At 36.6% G+C, this 19,766-nt stretch overlaps 3 protein-coding genes across 3 annotated transcripts; 2 read left to right on the top strand and 1 right to left on the bottom strand.

Moving 5' to 3' along the window:
- The first annotated feature begins 230 nt into the window (after window positions 1–230).
- Window positions 231–8,012, top strand: FoxK (forkhead box K). The gene is made up of 5 exons (XM_011301594.1): window positions 231–1,717; window positions 2,689–3,459; window positions 4,112–4,368; window positions 4,778–4,880; window positions 4,958–8,012. The coding sequence occupies exons 1-5, from the start codon at window positions 1,356–1,358 to the stop codon at window positions 5,130–5,132; spliced, it is 1,668 nt and encodes a 555-aa protein (XP_011299896.1). The 5' UTR covers window positions 231–1,355; the 3' UTR covers window positions 5,133–8,012.
- A 165-nt stretch (window positions 8,013–8,177) lies between these two features.
- On the bottom strand, window positions 8,178–11,107 carry LOC105264607 (arrestin domain-containing protein 2). Its single transcript, XM_011301595.1, has 7 exons — window positions 10,818–11,107; window positions 10,027–10,164; window positions 9,693–9,898; window positions 9,256–9,450; window positions 8,974–9,173; window positions 8,643–8,887; window positions 8,178–8,426 (listed from the first exon to the last, which is right to left on the bottom strand). Exons 1-7 carry the CDS (start codon window positions 10,933–10,935, stop codon window positions 8,374–8,376), a joined length of 1,155 nt encoding a protein of 384 aa, XP_011299897.1. The 5' UTR covers window positions 10,936–11,107; the 3' UTR covers window positions 8,178–8,373.
- Window positions 11,108–12,137: 1,030 nt separating this feature from the next.
- Window positions 12,138–15,642, top strand: LOC105264605 (acetylcholinesterase). The gene is made up of 10 exons (XM_011301593.1): window positions 12,138–12,531; window positions 12,796–12,933; window positions 13,462–13,624; window positions 13,682–13,867; window positions 14,071–14,273; window positions 14,422–14,581; window positions 14,658–14,752; window positions 14,820–14,961; window positions 15,059–15,191; window positions 15,245–15,642. Exons 1-10 carry the CDS (start codon window positions 12,328–12,330, stop codon window positions 15,429–15,431), a joined length of 1,611 nt encoding a protein of 536 aa, XP_011299895.1. The 5' UTR covers window positions 12,138–12,327; the 3' UTR covers window positions 15,432–15,642.
- The last annotated feature ends 4,124 nt before the right edge of the window (window positions 15,643–19,766 follow it).

Raw genomic sequence — 19,766 nt, 5'->3', positions numbered from 1 at the left:
CCAGAAATTCTACTGAAACTTCAAAAAAATTCTTATAGTAAACCAATGTCAATAGTGGAAAAAAATACTCAAAAAAAAACGGAATCAATCGATTTTATCATTTTTCATTGCGTTCTGACTTTTTTTCTATATAATAATTCAAAAATTGAGTCTCTCCCGAAACACCCAATTTGAAATTTCCCGCGGCTGCCAACGGACCCCGTGCAATGGTGGGTATGTAGCATCCGGTTTCTCTCCAGCTCGACTCAACGAAGATGGCAACAGTAGCCTTAAAACCCGAGTAATAATCACCATCTATCGCACTCGAACCCCCAAAGAATAATGGAAAAACTCATCACCACAACCGCGAAAAATCCCCCCAAAGAGATTAACTGAAACCCGGTGATAAAAGCTCTAAAAACCCATCGAAATTCCCCGAAAACCCCCGCGTCCCCGAGTGTCTGGTGTCACGTGGTGGCCACCCACGTTTCGGTTTATTGTGGGTAAACAAACTCGATAAATCGTGTACCCAGGAGCTCCAATCGTCGGTGTGTGTTTTAAAAAAGGCGTGAATAACTCTGAAAAAATAATTTCACCACCACGTCGACATCATCTCCTGGCAAATTCACGTAATAATCAAAACCCAAGGGGTTGAATTGTTGGATTTGAAGAGTGGGAGTGAGAAAGTACGTGTGACGTTGCGAGAGTGAGTGTGAGAGACCAACGAGAGAGAGAAGACAAACGAGACAACGAGGTAGAGAGGGGTGAAGGAAGTGTTAAGGCAATAGAGTTTTTCCATCATCACATATCCGTGTAATACGTGAAATAATAATCGTCAAAATCCAGTAACAAGTGGATGTTGAAGACGTCTCTCACCAGTGATAAAGAAAAAAAATAACCTGACGTTCCCATGAGTTTCACAGATAAACTCGTCAAGTTGGAATAATTTGGGTGGGCCGGCCATATTACGTGAAAGAAATAAGCCAGAGTCGGTATCTCGTATATATTTTTTTATCCCCTCCTCCCCCCCTTTGTTTTCCTCGTTTTATTATTTTGATATTTGTTTCCTCCTTTTTCCCCCAGCTTTTCTCCAACTTATTTTGCACTCGTGTGCGTCGAACGCGTGCACATTAAACATTGACTCCCGGGGCTCGAGGGGCTGGGGGACACGAACAATTGATTTGATGGTAAAAATAAACAAAACAGATTCGCAAGTGACTGGATGAGAGAGAGACTGAGGTGAGGGAGAAGGTTTCAAGAGGGGAAAAAAAAAAGGTTGGGACTTTGTCGCTGGGGGGTTTTTCCTCGTGTTTTGAAGGTGCGAATTGTTGACGGATTTTTGGAGTTGTCCAGTGAATTATTCGAGAAATTTCGTCATGTCGTCAACTTATTCGAGGACACAGGAGAGCGACGCGTGGGCGCTACTTGCCCTTAAATCAGCACCAGCTAGTCCAGCTAAAATGCAGTGGAATCCTGAGGCCAAGGGTGCACCTATTGCTAGATTGGAGGGACGTGAGTTTGAATATATGGTTAGACAGAGGAGAATAACTATTGGAAGAAATAGCAGCAAGGGAGAGGTTGATGTTAATATGGGACTCTCGAGTTTTATATCGCGACGACATTTGGAGGTTTTTTATGATCATCCGTATTTCTACATGACTTGTAATGGCAAGAATGGTGTTTTTGTCGATGGGGTTTTTCAACGCAAGGGAGCACCGGCTTTCCAGTTGCCCAAGACGTGAGTATTTCAGTGACAACTACTGTTTATTTATTTCGTCGGAATTTTCATCGTGACGTTGGGGATTTTGAAGATATTACTCGCTTCAGGCAAATCAATCGTATAAGTAATGATGGAAATGGGAGAATGTGTGAGTGACAAAACATCGGGGAATTACGTCATTGGATGTAATAGTTATTGAAGAGCTTTTTAGTCGGTTCTACCATCTTCCACGTGGGGCATTTTGGGAACTGCATTGAGATGAGATGGAATTTTTTATAAAAAATCTACTCGACCATTTGAATTAGTACAATTGCAAAAATTTTTAAGAAACTCTTCAGAGTTACTACTACTCGAACTCCAATAAAATTTGAATGGAATTTAAAGTCCTCCAGAAATTAATGAGATTTTCTATTAGGTTTTTTCATACGTGTGACTGGATTTCAGAGAAATTATTTCGTGTTTGTGTTTATCTTTGCACTCTGTCCCCCTGGGATGTTGATGGTGGAATGTAAACAAACGTGAACTCGAGGAATTTTTCACTAAGAAATAATGAATGGAGTGATTACTCTGGTTGATGATGAGAGTTATCCCACGTATGTTTCAATTGTTCAATAATCAATCACTGTGGAATCGATGTATCTGTGTGATAACGTCGTACATCTGATCATCAAGACGTTACACAGATAATTCGATAATTACACTGCTAATTTTTGCTCACTGAAGTTGACCTCAATAATTGATTCCCCGATTACAATGAAAAGTTGTATTTTCGATCTGTTAACAATTCCAGATACGGATTTGATAATTAATGAATGAGTGTTGATAGGAATGAATGATCTTGTGTAATTACCTGTGCTTTTTCTGAAGCTCATGAGAAATCTGCTGGGGAGCATTGACAATCGATTATATACATTAAAAATACATTCCAGGAATGATCGTATTTTAATATTGAGTGAATGTTAATGATAAATTAAACAATTATTTTCCAGATGTACATTCAGATTTCCAAGTACAAACATACGCCTGGTGTTTCAATCTCTGGTTGATGAGCAGGAGCAGACAAACGTGCGTATGGCATCACCACCAAAGCAACGTGCACCCCTGCCACCTCTACGCATCAATATTCCAGACACTGGATACAGCAGTCCATTCCCATCGCCAACAGGTACAATAAGCGCTGCTAATTCGTGTCCAGCGAGTCCACGTGCTGGTCAGAGTAGACGCAATATATCAGCTGATTTGCAAATGGTCGCTGCATATGCAGCAGCTGTTGCCAATGAGCCACATACTGGGGACAGACATCAAGAGGCTGGACAGAGTACAAGCAAACAGATGAGCCCAGAGCCTGGGGCTGATTCACGCTATCGTAATAATGCTGGACAGGGCTCCAATGGCACAGCATCACACTACAGCCCACCCAAGGATGACTCAAAACCACCGTATTCATATGCTCAATTAATCGTACAAGCTATTGCATCAGCCCAGGATAAACAGCTGACACTGTCTGGTATTTACTCGTACATCACTAAGAATTATCCTTATTATCGGACTGCTGACAAGGGTTGGCAGAATTCTATACGACACAATTTGTCGTTGAATCGGTACTTCATCAAGGTACCAAGGAGCCAGGAGGAGCCAGGGAAGGGCTCGTTCTGGAGGATAGATCCACAGTCTGAGGCTAAACTCATTGAGCAGGCCTTCAGGAGACGGAGGCAGAGAGGTGTTCCATGTTTTAGGGCTCCATTTGGACTCTCCTCCAGGTTTGGTGGCATTTTTCATTTGGTTTTTTTTTTTCATTAAAAAACATGAGAATTTAATTTTACACGAAATTTATCTATCTATTGAATCGACTTGTTAGCCTTCACTTTTCGTTACTCTGAATTGCTTCAGCGACCTGTGATCAATTTCACCCAGAGAAATAACTGGCGGTGGAAAATGTTTTGTGAAAGATTCTAAGAGTGATTTTCCACTCGGTTTAAAGTTCGAATTATTAGAATGGAATATTTTACACCGGTGGCAGCCTTGACCAATTTTCACCACCTGAGAGATGGAGAAGCTCAAAAATAGTATGGGCTGTGTATTCAATGGAGACGAAAGTACTCAATGCGACGAGCGCCTCTCGTGCATGACAAAAGTAGTATTTAGACCGAATATAGATGAACACTTCCCCCTTCATGTTACTCTCCTTTATGCGAATAAAGAAGTGATTGTTCAATCCCAAGAAAAATCTACTCGTTTCCCAACGATCTGATTAATGAATAATTAAAAATTTTCATTTGACGTTCGACTTCATTAATTGCATTCCAGTAGTCGAGAGATATCTCTGAATTTGAGACAGATAGTTATATTGATATTAAAGAATATTTTGTATATATTGAATTATTTTAATTGGTAAATTTAATTGACTTTTAGGAGCGCCCCGGCTTCACCCTCCCACGTGGGCATGAGTGGAATAATGACCCCTGAGTGTCTGAGCAGAGAAGGCTCCCCAGGGCCAGAATCGTATCCTGACAGTTCGGTACCATCTCCAGCTGGACAATTAAGTCAGTCTGCACCAGGATCACCAGGACATCCTTATGTTTCTCCAGCACCACCGACCCACAAAGGTCGGCTTGTGCAACAGATTGGAGTTGTTACTAATGGCGTTAACAATGATACTCCACGAGAAGGTACATTATTGTCACTTTCATAATTTACAATCATAAAATTCAATCAGATTTCTCTTGTTATGCACCATGTTATATTTTAAATTACTTATTTCGTGGTTTTTGCTGTCTAATCTCTGCGGTCTCCATTCTCTGTCCTCATGAAACTAACAAGTTGATTACGTTTATTTTTCGTGAACGAAAAATACCACGGGATTGAGCTGTACGGAGATTAATGCTCGACATGGAAAAAACCGCTGTAATCTTTCATTTTGAAATTTTTCCTCGCGTGACGTGTTTCAGTCCTTTAGCTGTGAGAGATGATAAATTATGTGGGCAGTTTGATTAGAGGATAGGGCTTATGGAGACTATTAATCACCAATTGTTTATGCAACTCATGTGGTCATGTGGAGTATGTTTTGGGGTTTTTTAGAAAAATATTTGGTGCCTGGAAATGTAATAGAAGAGCAGTCGTTATCACCAGCTGGCCAGTATAGTCCGGCTCCAGTTATTGTACAAACAACATACAACTACAGGTGAATACTCGTGTAACCGGAATCCAGAGATTTTTTAATTCATTGTTAATGTCCAAAAAATTGATTGAATTTCCCAGTGGTACATTCATCGGCCCTGACGCAGGCGTTGGGGCAACCAAGCGTGCCCATGAAGAGCCGGACAGTTCTCCAGGTTCTCCAGCACCTCTGGCAATCGTGGAGAGTCCAGAGCCTCCAGAGCATCAGCAATCACAGCAGAAACGACAGCGCGTTCACGACGCAGACGATCATTGAGAAACTCCCACTAGGCTGCACATTTTCTCATTAAAAAAAAAATCGTAGGATATTGTTATGATTGCAGTTATGATTAAATTCAGCTAATCGTCAGACGAATCGTCCGCTCGATCTCAGAAGCGGTGCGAACGATGATCTACGATTTAAATATCGATTAATATTTGAACAATCGAGTGATGGACATTTTTCAGAGTGAAAACTCCTTTTTTTCCTTTTTCTAGAATTGCTAATTTTATTTTTCCCCCTTTTAGGTAGTAATTAATGAGAAAAAGTCTTCGAATGGCCGTGATTAAGTAACAGTAGGAATTTATTAATGATAGGTCTTTTTCATGATCAATAGTCGACTGTAGTAATTTTTTTTCCACTTATTTTTCCCTATGGTAATCATTTTTTTATTCACCAAACTGCCAGGTTACATTTGTTTAATTGGAAATTCGGATTTTTTTAAGTTTATTTCGCGAGTGGATGATCCGTCTGACTTGGAACTCCAATGAGTTTCTCAAACATCCCAGGATTAACCCTTCAGTCCCATTTGTTCAGATTATGACCAAAAGTTATTACTTCTAATTAATGAAATCACGCGGTACCATTTATTATCGGCTGTTGGATTGAAATGGAAGACAAAAATAATCATCACTCAATCACTCGTGAAATCGAGTCCTTTTAGTTACGATTTTTTGATTCTAGAATTAATTTTCTAGGAATTATTATAACATTTTCGTTGGTATGAATTGTGGCATATTTCATTGATTCATGAGTTTTTCAAAAAAAAAACGTCCATTCGTGAAAATGAGGGAAAAATATGATGTTAATGTAGGGAAAATGTACATCACGTACTTATATTGGGAAATGTAATTTTTTCGTACTCACCATTAGCTTTTACCCAAACGGGGGATTTTACTCACGAGAGGAAAATAAAGGAAAAAAAACGAAGAGAAATGGAATTTCTTTGTGGTGTTCAACAGTTCTTCGATTCCCCCCAAGCTGTTGCTCCTTATCAGACATGATATCTGGCATTTAAATGTTTTTAGATGATACTAGAATTTTAGCTGGTAATTAATGATCAATTAACGATCGAAACACTAGCTCATCACCCAATTAGAAACTGCTTGTAATTGAAATACAATGTCAATCAGCTAAATACGTTGATTTCCCAATATAATTACGGCTAATAGCTTGTCGAATCTGCTTATTCCAGAGTAATCAATAGAAATGGTGGAACCCCTCTCGCATAAAACGAAAGAAATAATCAGCAAACTGAAATTCATTGATCTATCCGGGGAAGTGAGATGGGATTGAAAATAGAAATTGGAAAAAGTCTGAACGTGAATATTTAAAATTCATCTCATTTCACCATTTTGCCAGCCGCAAGAGAATAGAATATCTTTTTTTTTCTGTTGATGATAAGAGATGATAAACAAAGATGATGCTGTTACGAGCAATAAATAAACAATGACACAAATCATATTTTTTTTTTCCTTCGTCAAGTTGTACAGCCTCCGGAGCAGAACAAAGTGAATGAGAAAAAAAATTAAATAATCGTTAAAAACAACAATTCTAATTTATAGATATGCATATGTATGTGTATATATAATCTATATTTATACCCGTATATACACGTATATATGTGTGTGTGTATTTGGATGAGTATATGATGTATTCGATTGAATAATAACTCTTAGTGTTTATTATTGCGATGAACAAAATGTTGGGGTGCCCCGAGGTGCCTCATTTATCCCCCCCCTAGGTATCAGAGATAATTATTCCCATTATCTCCCCCCCTCCCCCCACAAATCAATGGTGGAGCGAGATAATCGATTGCCCATAGATTCTTAAAAATAATTCAGGAGAGGGCAGTGAAGGAATCCAAACGAAAAGAATAAAATAAAAAAGAATGTATTATAAAATTTCAATGTTTCGCAGGCAAATCGTTAATTATGTTTATGATTTTGTAGAGAAATAAGCGGAATAATCGGAAGGAGAATAAATTAACAAATTATATATAAGCAAGTGACATCTATTTTTGTGACGATTAGCGTAAAAAGCATGAGTGTAGAAGAAAGAAAATAATTGAAATGAAGTAGAAATGTTCGTATGATGACCTCGAAGCGATAAATAATTTGGTATACCGATAATTAATGCAGCGAACAGAAGAAATGACAATTGTGTAAATTGCGTCTATTAATCAATCCATTTGTTTATCGAATCACCGAATGTTCATCTCTTTTTTTTTTTTATTGTAAGAATTTATTGGAAATTTATTGACGAATTGGGAATGTGAGAGCTTTATATTTATCCTTTAGGCCCACATGACTTGGAATTTTTGTAGAGTAAAAAATCTTCGGGGAGGAGATGGGATGGAAAGAGATGGCGAGTGTATCGTGCACGTACAATAATTGAATCATTTATTATTTTAATAAATCACGAGATTGTGCGATGAACTTGTGATTCTGTTCGGCTGCTAACTACAAGACTCTTGGCTGATACAAATGTGAATGCATAGGAGAAATAATTTATTCTATGGGATTAAGACAGTAGATGCCTCGACTTCTTATCCCCAGAATTGTATAACGGAATTCAGATGATTAGAGATGATCTAGGCATAAAGTGCTTCTTATGATTTCATTTGTCGTTAATGGAACAACCACGAATTGTATTATTTTTGCTTACGAGTCATTCACGAATGAATAAACAATGCTTGACAGTTTAACGATGTAGGGAGATAATGAACGGTAATTGGGGGAGATTATTGTTGGAGGATTGAGTAGGAATGAATTATCAAATTTAGTTGTGATGGATTGGAGGGCGACATGATTGAGGAGAAGGAGGATATTATGGGCTTTCGGATAAATTTTAAGGAAATATATGGATTCCAGATTATTTTTCGAGTTCATTTGATTTCTCCTTTACCCTATTCACATTTTTTATCACGAGGACCGAAGAATTTAGTGATTATTTTCAATTGTTAATTAATTCACAATTCCTTTGGTACTTGTAGAATATAATTTTTGGTTTAACGCCTGTTGCAATAATAATGTATGAAGATATATTATAATATAAATCGTGTATTCCTCTAAATAAAATTCATCACTATAAGCCATTAAGCACATTATCAGGAAAGTGAGAGATTCCAGCTCTCCTGAGTTAATCAGGCACCAATGAATACGTAAAATTATTAGGCACTTCACATCCTGGATGTGTATTAAAAATATTTTATTCTCTGTCATGTTCTCTGTGAGGTTCACTTCTTCTCATCCTGGGCCATTACAGACTCGTAGGACGGCGGTGGTGGAACTAGAAATGAAATAATAAAAATGGAATTAAGTTTCAACCTCTGGGGCTGCATTCAATCGTAAAGTCATAAAAGGAATTGAATTTAATTCCCTTCGTCATCAATTTTTTTGTTAAAGACACAAATCATTGATTTCGTCGATTTGGGGAATTGAGAGATTCCTCCAGAAATAAAGTATAGAATCGAGAGTCATGAGTTATAATTATTTATGAAATTACGTGATGCAGGATCCGCAGGCGCAGAAGGACTTGGAATTTGGAAGCCGATCGCTGGTACTGGATTATATGAGGCAGTATCAAAATTCGGTTTAATTCCTGGCGAATTCATTCCTGGGGCAGTAGGAAAGGAAGACGTCGGGGTAGCCACTGGAGCAGTTGGAGGCACGAAAGATGCCGAGTCTTCCTGGATTGCACCCAATCTCGAACCGATTGTGATCGGAAGTTCCGATTTAGTATCGCAATGGCTGTCGAGAATAATTTTTGAATTGTAACTCATCGAGTTAGTCAAAGGAATTACAGTTTACCAATTCTACAGAATTTGTGGATTTACCAGTCAGAAACTACGAATCTGATGCAGGCGAGGTATTTAATATCGATGAGATTGCAGTATTGGAAACCAGAGTGGAGGATCGAGGGCACCTGCAGTCCGAGTTTTATGGGGGTATGTGTGGGGAATGGGCCATGTTTTTCGGTGGACTGTAGAACTTCAACCTGAGACTTCGTTCTACTCTCGGCATGAAATTCTAATTGCTGAAAGCATTGGAAAAAAATCGGTCGCTCATTATTTTTTCAAACAATTTTTCATTCCATTTATACTCATCTAATGATTCACCTGTTTCAATCGTAATCGGATAGCCTGGATGTCTACACTCCTGGAGCTTGCTATAATCTCAATAATAACATCAAGTTCATCTCCAATTTCGTAAGTACTCTTTGGTATGTGTATTCGTGCCTCCATGAACCCTTGACCGAGACAAGGAAGTATGCAGCAGCAATACTCTGCATGCACCTCGTCTTCGATGATGTGCTGTCAATAAAATCACGTATGGAAAAAAAAAATTGAAGGAAAAATTCAAGTGAAACTTCATTTAAATTTTCAATGGATACTGCTAAGAACGAGGTAAGGAATACTAAAGAACAAGAAGAGTCTCAGATAGAACGTCAATGCAATTCCAAATGCGAGGGATTCTCCCAGTTGAATTTAACATTCTTGTGAAATATCTTGTATGAATATAAATACATGATTTTTCGGTTTTATCTTCTACTTACTGACGGTATTTGGGTGATATCGAGGGGAGAGTAAACGGTGAATGGAAGGTAGCATTCTGGGTCCAAGGCCCATGCTATATCCATCACTGCTTTGATGTTGTACACAACGTCACCATATTTATGCTCAAAGCTGTTGGGGATGTTCATCGGAAGTGTAAATGTAAAGGGAAAAATGTGTTGTCCTCCCACCAATTCAATCTCGCCGTCTGGAAATTCCGGGGAAAAATATCACGTGCCATAAATCATCATCAGGGAAAATCGATGGAAAATTAATTTCTGACAATATTAAAATGGGAAAAATATTTCTCAATGGGAGGATTCGAATTTCACTCACGGGAACTTCCAACCACGTAGACTTCTGTTCCAAAATAATTTTCTTCTGCTCTGTAGTAAACAGTTCTTCTGTTTTTTCCAGTACCCCTTGTCTCTGACCAATGGACCTTCGATCTGCCTTTGAATCTCAAGCTGATGCCTGAATCAATCATTAATTAAATCAACATATAGACCATTCTGTAATAAATCATTCTATAAATTCAGGAGAGCAATCTGTGGGTTTTTAAAAATGTTTTGCATCAAAAGTACGATCCATAATAATAGTAATAATCAATAATAAAAATAAACAAATCATAAATAACACTCCAATAAATAATTAAAATGTCACATTTGTTCAAAATGCAGAAAGATAATTTCAGCTAATGAGATATTAATGTTTAAAAAGTTTGTATCTGATTATAAAAAATAATTAGAGCTGAAAGAAGTTGTAAAAAAAGATCGTTATAGTTTTTCATTTCAAAAATAGATGCATTACGAAATGTTTTTATTAAATTCATAAAGATAACTTCATAACATTTCCAAGCATCCAAGATGCGTTAATTAATAAATTTTGTGATACAACGAAATGGGTCAAGTTTCGAAATTATTATTATTGATAAAATTCAATGGAATTTCACAGATTTCATAAAAACACTTGCTGCGTATTTGGAATCTTGACATTTAACTGGTGTAGGTGGCGGAAAAACTTGAACAATTCTAACCTCCAATAAATATAATGAAGATGATTAAAAAAATAAATACACATTCCCGAGCCTACGGAGAGATTGAAGAGAAATTAAATGATTTATTTGCCTCGACATGTTGCTGCTTCATCCAAATCCACAACGGCTTCTCCAGTTATTGTTTCACCTGGTGAATAAACGATGGGAAACTTGTTGACTCTGATGGCAATCGATTTATCAGATGGCATGATAAATAAATAGCAGAAAAATCATGCAATCTAGTATCAGGTGGATCAGGGTAAATTAAAAAATTTGAGGTCACGAGGAAAATTCACGCCCACTGTATTGCGACGCAACCCCAACTGTTTTTCCTGATATGCACACTGTCAGTATCAAGTTGCATTTTCAAGGACATGATTAGATGAAAAAGTCTACTCATTGAAACGGTTATCTCATAATGCACACAGAAAAATTATCGACTTTAATGACATCAATATCTCCGTTTGAATTTTATTTTCATCTTCAACAAATAGTTATTACGAATTAATAAAAAAGTAAATACATAGGTCACTTATAATAAAATTATATAATTCTATTTATACTTCAATTTATTTATTTAGTTAATTTAATTCAATTGTGAGAGATAAGAGCTTCAATTTCGATTTTTAGTGATTCCGATTTGATAATGAATTCATTTGTTTAATTAAAATTGAAGAGGAATGAGAGAAATTCGAGAGATTTCTTAATGATTTGAGTTTATAAATTTTAATGACGAAGGCGTGGTTTTTATGAAAAATTTCTATTTGTGCATTCAAGAATTATTTATTATGCAGAAATCATTTCTGACTCGCGTAATTTGAATGTAAATAACCCAATGGAATTTCGATTCTACGAGTCATCAATATTTTACAGCTCAGGATTAACATCAACTGTGGATCAGCACATTGATTAGTCATCAGTTCCAACCTGTTTTAGATATAGGCATTGATGGGATGGATAATGTCCAACACAGGAAGTCCACATTAATCGAACTAATGCAATTTCTATCGATCCATCCGGCGAGCTGTATGAATTTTTCGATATGAATATGAATTAGTAACAATCGACCGTGTATTTTTGGATTAGACCGACAGATTCCCAGGGCTTGAAAATTGAATTCTTAAAAAAAGTCTAGCGGTCTTGAAGTCTTAAATTGAAAACTAGAGTAAAAAAATTCATTTTGAAACATTCGTCGGGATTTGAGGATTTTTGAGGATTTAGGATTTGAGTCTCGCGTTGTTAGCGCTAAGTAGCCACAAAATCTGGAATACCAAGAGACTTGAAACTCTGACCGCAATAATCTACTAATAAACATCATTCCAAGCATGTATTGAAAAACAGCTGGTGTGCGAGTGCGATATGGAATAATTCATGACCACTAAGGCCGACCGGCAGCTTGATTCTCTCGGAAGCTTAAATCGAGATTCACTTCTAGTGGAACTCTCATCCGTTGCACATCCCACCGAAACTACATTAAAAATAGAATAAAACAGAATCAATATCCTCCAATTCTACATAGTTACAAAATCATATAAAAATTTTATACATTTTCTATAATTGAATTTATATTTTTAATAATCATTGGTATATTTTTGGGTGCAATGGAGCGGATCATTTCGATTGTTTCAATTATATCTTTGTTCCTGCTTGGAGCACATGGTCTTCAGGAATTAACCGGAATTGTTCAGACAGATAAAGGATTTGTGCGTGGCGCGAAATTGAAAACAGTGGGAAATTCCCTCGAGTACTCGGCGTTCAAGGGAATCCCCTATGGCAAACCACCACTCGGATATTTACGGTTTAAGGTGAATTTGAAGGATTTTAATTTCGAGAATTGTCAGGTAGAAAACCACTTGACGAATAATTCGTCGAGTGATTGATTGTCGAAGTTGAAAAAATTTTAATTTAAATTGGTGATCTAAAAAAAAATTGATTCCAATGTTATATTCCATGAATTAATTTTCGACCTTTCATTTGTATCAATTACGTCACGAATTCATGTGTTATGTATTATAAATATATATTATGTATTATAATTTGTTATTGTTATGTATTATTTTTAATTTCAGCCTCCGCTGGAAGCAGATAGTTGGAATGATATTTTAAATGTGATATCCGACCCAAATCCATGTCCCCAATTCGCTCGCAAAACCGTTGATTTAATTGGTAACGAAGACTGTCTCTATCTCAATGTCTACACGCCAAAGGTCAGCGATTCAATTATTCACGGATAATAATCGATTATTTGATAATCATCGGGGCTCAGGGAAACAGCCGATCTTCCTTAATCAATTCATCAAGCCTTTTGATTTTAATTCTCAATTGAAGGCCGAGATTATCGTTGTCACTCATAGTTATCTTATTATCATTCAATGACTCGACTGTTCTTCGCGGTCTGTCAATTAATCAATTCTATTTATGACACCCTCACTCGTCAATTTCCATTTCTTGTATTTCATCAAAACGCGCGAATGAAGATTAATTATAAATTTGTCAACCACATTTTAATTAATTCTTACTAGAAATTTTATTGTTTTAAACAATCAGATATTTTCTATAAATCGTATCACTCGAAGAAATCGATCTTTCTGTTCGTTAATTTTTTATACGGTATATTCATTATATAAAATTAATTATAACTGCTTCATAAATTTGTTTTGTCGATAATTAATGGCGCTGAATAAATTCTCCCTTGACACACTGATAACATTTCACAATTGACAATACCTTTCCAGACAAAATTCAATTCCGACCCTGGGCAATTATCATCGGTAATGGTGTGGATACACGGTGGTGGCTTTTACGAGGGCGGTACCAACAGTTCGGTTTTGTCTCCTGATTTTTTAATCGAGGACAACGTCGTTGTGGTTGCGATGAATTATCGTCTAGGTGCCCTAGGTAAATCACCAATTAGTCTCCTAATGATCCATGAAAATCACTCGTCATTGTCCTCAGGATTTTTGTCACTGAACCATCCGAATATCACTGGCAACGCGGGACTCAAGGATCAGGTGTTGGCATTGAAGTGGGTACAGAGAAATATTCGAAATTTCGGGGGTGATCCCTCAAAAGTTACGATATTCGGACACAGCGCTGGATCGGCTTCTGTTGAGCTTCACAAGATATCACCCATGTCCAAAGGTACCACCAATTTTCTAGTCTTCATCTTCATCCCCAGACGAGGCCTGACCGAGCATTTATTTATTTCCCTTATAATTTCCTCTCATAATATACGATCACACGAGTCAATTTTTTTGAGGGCATCTCCGAGGATTCAACGATTTGTCGTAAAAATCTGAAAATTCCCCCGGGATAATACTATTAGTAATGGAAACAATTCTCAGGACTCTTCAGGGCCTCCATTGCCATGAGCGGTTCACATCTGAACCCCTGGGGATTTTCATCAGTGAACGCAGCTCTCTCCAGGGCATTTGAATTTCGCAAACACCTGCATCTAACGATAACCGATACCGATGATTTTGTCAGACAGCTTTACCATGTGCCTGTTAATAATTTGGTAACCGGAGTTTCCAAAATGACGAACTTGGTAATAATTCTTATTAAAAAAAAATTAATACTAAGGAATTATCGGAGAGCAGAATAAAAGGAAATGCTTAATTTTATTTTCTCAGTGCTTGAAACCTTTTTTAATCGTGTAGATAGATTTTATATGAAGAATTCCTTTTTCTTTTCAGGTTAATATACCCTTCGTACCGGTCCTGGAGGAGGCAACGATAAGTAATACTGAGAATTTTCTCTCCGAGTGTCCAATTCGCAGATATAAATCCGGAAATTATGAGGATTTGCCGCATATGTTGGGGTTCGTTGATTCGGAGACATTATTTCTTCTCCCTGGTGAGTCACCAGTGATTAGAAGGATTTATTTGTAATTATATAGTCAATTAATTATTTATTGTCGTATGAATTGCAGGCATTTTATTCGATATGTTAGACTGGAACATCTCAGACTTCAAGAAAAAATCAATTTGGGAAGTTGATCCTCAAGCCATCCGTGAAAGTGTCTCTGTGAGGATTTCACGATAATTCAGCTTCGATTATTGATTCTTGATTTGTGATTGGGGTTCTGTTGCAGATAAGTTCTGAATTATGGTTTCTTACTGGGATCGAGCGTACTCAGAGGTACTTGAGCAAGAGAAAGGCATCTGTCTATTATTACAAGAATTCCTTCGATTATGACGCCGCATTGCACAAGTTGGAGGGATGCCCAATAAATGGTTTGATTTTTTTCAGATTAATTTAATAAAGTAAATTAATCCGGAAATTATTGAAATAAAATTGTGACAATTTCCTTTGTACATGCCATTAATTTAGGTACATCGCATTCCGACGATCTTGCTCACATTTTTTGGATGCCAGAGAAAAATCAATCTCTCGATTCGACCAGTGAAATTTCCATGCAACGAAAAAGAGTCGTCAGACTCTGGACTAATTTTGCAAAATACAGGTATCTCTCATTAAATTTTCGGACTGCTCTCTCTAATCCCAGTTACGTTACAGTGATCCCACGCCAAATGGAACAAACGATGAAATCCTGAATGTGCAATGGATGCCATCAGGTACCGACGGACTCCATTTATCAATAAACAATAATGGATTGACAATGGGACCGCGGCCAATCAGCACGACAGGAAAAATTTTGGGAAAATTTTTCGATGCCATCGAAGAGACTTTGAACGGATGTTAATCCCTCAGTCACGATTTCCATCGGAATAAAATAAAGATCGAGCTATTGATGAATGAATTCATCTGATTCATCAGTTATGATCACATTTCTTTTAATTAAATATTTTTTTTATTACGCTATGGCTGATCCGATGATGTAATTCTCCTTTGGAGTTGATGCAGTTGAATTCTGTTTATTTCTCACTCCATTATAAATGCTTGTTTAAATCTTCCACCTGAATTATGCAAATTTCATCATGCCCATGAACGAGGCTCTACAATAGTATCCCAGTAAGTGGTGTTTACTTATTAAAGAGTCAGGGCATCTTAACGCGATGGCAATTCAAACTCCGAGACCTCGCCATTTGTTCTCCTGCTGTCTGTTCCATTTTCTGGGACGAGAACAGCTCGATCTGGAAAAAAAATGAGTGAACGAATTTTATAAAAATTCTCTGGAAAACTTATAGGAATTTCATTCCGATTCTTGAATTGATTTATATTTTATTTTCATTGCGGCAAATAATTCTCGATTTTTATAGAATTTTCCACGAGATACTAAGGGCATGAATTTAATTTTTTCTATTATGGATTACACATTTCGTGGAATATCAGAAATATCTTGAAAATCGGTGGGACATCGCAAGATTTTAACTGATTATTTTTCAAGAATTAATGATCCACCAGCAGACAAGAAAATTTTCGTTTATTTAACGATAAAAAAGTAATTTTTCATGGATTGAACGACCATTGACGTCATAACCGAGTAAAAATATCGTTAAAATGTGCCAGCCACGGAGTTTCAGGAATTATTCCTGAATAATTAATGATGCACCCGAGATTATAAATAAATAATTCACTCTTTGTTGAGTTCATAAGTATCAGACAGCTCTAAAATATTAAATGCCCTAAGTAATAAAGTTCTTGAAAACATGCACAGTACAAATCGGCCATTATCTTGAATAAAAAATACATGGAGATAAGAACTTGAATTGTACCGGTCAATGGAGAATTGTCCATGACAGCAATAAAAAGAATAACCATTGCAAATAGAAACGGAGATGAGATACCTCCGCCCGATTATTTCATATCATCGAATGTTGTGATAACGAATAAATTTCTCGTGGATGCCTCAAGCCTCCAGTAATTAATTTGGATAATAAAAAATTGAACGAGCACGGATGCTGTCACGCGTTTGACAGCCAAATGCTATTAATCCTAATTAGCAAACTGTATCAGGCGTAAATTGCTGATACGATGCGGAGGAAAACCCAGTGGTACGATGTGCATTGATGGATCATTGTTTGATGATGAAGTAATTGCTCAAACATGGGATCAGTTTCTATTCTACTTGTTTGTTTGCTCGAGCATCAGCCACCGATGGAGATATTTATTTGCGCATTAATTTAGATTGCGGCTGTGAAATGGTGAATTTCAAATGTTCTAATAATTCATTTCCAAGAGATTTGAAATTATCAACATTTTGAAGATTCAAAACAATTTGAAAGTGATGATGCGGGATAATTGATGACAGTGTCACTATCACTATCCCATCATGCTGATGGTGGAAAGATGATAATTACGTATTATTACTGAGGGAATTGTCAGCCCCTATACGTGCTGATGTCTGGACAAAGCCACTGATGGCAACATCTCAATCAAATTCACGTCCGCAACTGCAATTCCGAACTGACAATTATATCGGGGACGGGGATTGTTTATATCTCAATGTCTCCACGTCGAAAGTAATCCGAGGTATTAATTATTGAACTCTTCGGACTGCGAAAGTTATGGGGAGGAAATTTCAGGTTTTGTTGATTGAGACATCGGGAAAATGCCCGGAGGATTGAAATTTTAAGTGGTTCCGCCAAATTTAGTCGGACTTCTCTTGTCAGGCTGAAAATTCAGACGAGTCGTTCAATTTTAAAATAGAATCGACACAAGTGAAGCTAAGGTTCACCGGTTCATCTCAATCTTCGCAGGTGGAAATTAGATTGTGCAGATAGGATTAGATAAATTTATCAATTATGAGTTATGAGTCATCTCTGAGTAGTAATTCCGTTTCTTCCGCCGGCTTTCTATTTTTGGATCGACGAAATATCACCGGAAATGCTCAATTGGGAGATTAGGTGCTTGCGGTAAAATGGATTCGATGGTATATTTTGAATTCGACGGAATTACGATATCCGGTCAAAGTGCTGAGGCTACTCTGAGGCTACTCCTCTGGAATTCCATAAATTATCTGACCTGTCAATTCGGCTCCAATTATGCAAATTATTATTCTTTTCTAATTATAACATATCGATGACAATATTTCTGTTAATTGTTAATTAAAACCATTCATAAAAAAATGTCAGTGCATTTAATGAGCAACGCAGAGTCGTTTTCAACATATTTTTTGTCTTCGAGTAATCGTATTTATTTCATTTTTTTTTAGTTCCTTTCAAATCAATGTACGGGGATAAATCAATTGCTGGAGATGAAGTTTTCCTGGCGAAATGTGCAGTGAATCTCTATAAATCTGGCAATTTCAGGCAACTGCCACATATGACGGGATTCACCGCTTGCCGAACCGATATATATAGACCCATGTAAATCGTAATTGGTGATTGGATATCATGTGAAACACAATTCTGCGAGTGGAAAGGATATTTTATTCGTGGAAAGAATATTTAACAAAAATTTTGATCTATAGTAGAGCTTCCCATTGTTTTATTAAAAAACTATCAAATTCCGTATGAAATCATTTGATATTTTTACACGGTGAGGAATATTGAATAAAAATTACGTGTCTTCTCCGTAATTTTAATTAATTTAAAATGTAATTGTAGGACATTTTTTGGAACTGTTACATCATTTTTATCTAAAGTCACGAAATTTTTCTGTGGCGTTCCGTAATTTTTATCTGAAAATTATCTGCGAAAAATTACGATACGGTGACGTAAATTTTTCGAGTCGATTTCGTAATCAGTGAACAAACTGAGAGTTCCGTAATTTTTACTCAATATTTCTCTCCGCGTATGGAATTATGGATATATGATTTTGATGATGATTTGTGGTATCGATGCAGCTCTAAATAATTAATCGTAACAATTTGAATAATTTCAAAGGGTTGCGGGAATAGATTTTCTCGTGGCAGTGGAAAATATGTGATCAGAATCCTCAGGTTGCATTCTTCTGTGAGATATTCTTGGGTTACGTGGGTTACTCCAGGGCATGTCGAAATATGAATCTTCTCGTGCAGAAGACCCACGAAACGTCCTGAGGGCAATTCACCAGTGAAGTGGAGAATACAGAAAAGTCTGGTACAGACAGGTTGATTTTTTATAATAACATTTTTTTTTTTAATTCTTTTAGAGTGCTGGAACCCGTACATTAGGTTATTTACACTTTCGTATGGTAGATCATATTAATTCTATTACATTGCCATGTTAAATTTTATAATAACATTGTATTGGTTTTCCTAGCATCTTGTAATCCCGAGATTTTAATGAGAGAATGTCAATTAATAGTAATAATACGGCTGTTCAATTAAATTCATTCAGAGATTTTTTTTTATTTCAGATTTCAGAGAGTCAAGTCGAACTGAAGTGTGACGTTTAAAATTTAATAATTATTATCATAATATAATTGGTATTATGTCTAATTATAATTATTGGGGGTTTTGTGGTTAAATTTGTCCGTGGAATTGTAGATTGTGGTAATGATGATAATTGACAGATTGAGTTGATAAGTGAGGATGACAGAAGGGTTCGCAGTTCAAGTTATTTACATCCATGGGGATCTTATTCAGTGGATACGTTATTTAATACTTTATTGATTCGTGTTACCCAGTGGGTAATTATGTGAAAGATAATTGAAACGTACTGGGAATTATCGATGGGTGTACATTTCTGTCTTTTTGAAGATTGAATTTGCCGGTCTATTTTGAAAATGTCAAGTGTTCGAATTTCACATTAGCGACATAATATTTCAATTAAAAATATTCGATTACTTTCATGAATTCATTATCAACTTCAACCATTCATTATTTCCTATTTTTTTTTTAACCAATTGCGAAATAAATGACAATGAATAAAATTGCGCAGGAGAAACCGGGAAAAATGCAAAAATTGACTTTTCATTTTGTTTATCAGTCGTCGAAGTTAAGATGCCGTAAAAAATGTGTAAAAAATAGTTAAAGATTTATAAACCATGCATTTGCAAGTTTTTAGTTCTGGACCAGGAAAATACCTGAAATAGGGTACCATAGATTTCTTAATGAGGCACCACCTGGACGGTTGTAAACCCCCGGAGAGTTTACGTCTCTTCACGTAAATCATTCAAATGATGGGGAAGAGAACGTCAATAACGTGTTGAG

The sequence above is a fragment of the Fopius arisanus genome, unplaced genomic scaffold (genome assembly GCF_000806365.1).
Source record: "Fopius arisanus strain USDA-PBARC FA_bdor unplaced genomic scaffold, ASM80636v1 scaffold00024, whole genome shotgun sequence".
Lineage (NCBI taxonomy): Eukaryota > Metazoa > Arthropoda > Insecta > Hymenoptera > Braconidae > Fopius > Fopius arisanus.
This window is presented reverse-complemented; position numbering and strand designations above follow the sequence as displayed.

Coding starts and splice junctions, on each gene's coding strand:
- FoxK (XM_011301594.1), top strand. CDS start 1,356: ATGTCGTCAACTTATTCGAGGACACAGGAGAGCGACGCGTGGGCGCTA. Junction 1,718..2,688: donor GCTTTCCAGTTGCCCAAGAC/GTGAGTATTTCA, acceptor ATTATTTTCCAG/ATGTACATTCAGATTTCCAA. Junction 4,881..4,957: donor CAAACAACATACAACTACAG/GTGAATACTCGT, acceptor TGAATTTCCCAG/TGGTACATTCATCGGCCCTG.
- LOC105264607 (XM_011301595.1), bottom strand. CDS start 10,935: ATGCCATCTGATAAATCGATTGCCATCAGAGTCAACAAGTTTCCCATC. Junction 9,451..9,692: donor ATATCACCCAAATACCGTCA/GTAAGTAGAAGA, acceptor TTTTATTGACAG/CACATCATCGAAGACGAGGT. Junction 8,888..8,973: donor AGATTCGTAGTTTCTGACTG/GTAAATCCACAA, acceptor TATTCTCGACAG/CCATTGCGATACTAAATCGG.
- LOC105264605 (XM_011301593.1), top strand. CDS start 12,328: ATGGAGCGGATCATTTCGATTGTTTCAATTATATCTTTGTTCCTGCTT. Junction 12,934..13,461: donor TCAATGTCTACACGCCAAAG/GTCAGCGATTCA, acceptor ATACCTTTCCAG/ACAAAATTCAATTCCGACCC. Junction 14,582..14,657: donor GACATTATTTCTTCTCCCTG/GTGAGTCACCAG, acceptor TATGAATTGCAG/GCATTTTATTCGATATGTTA.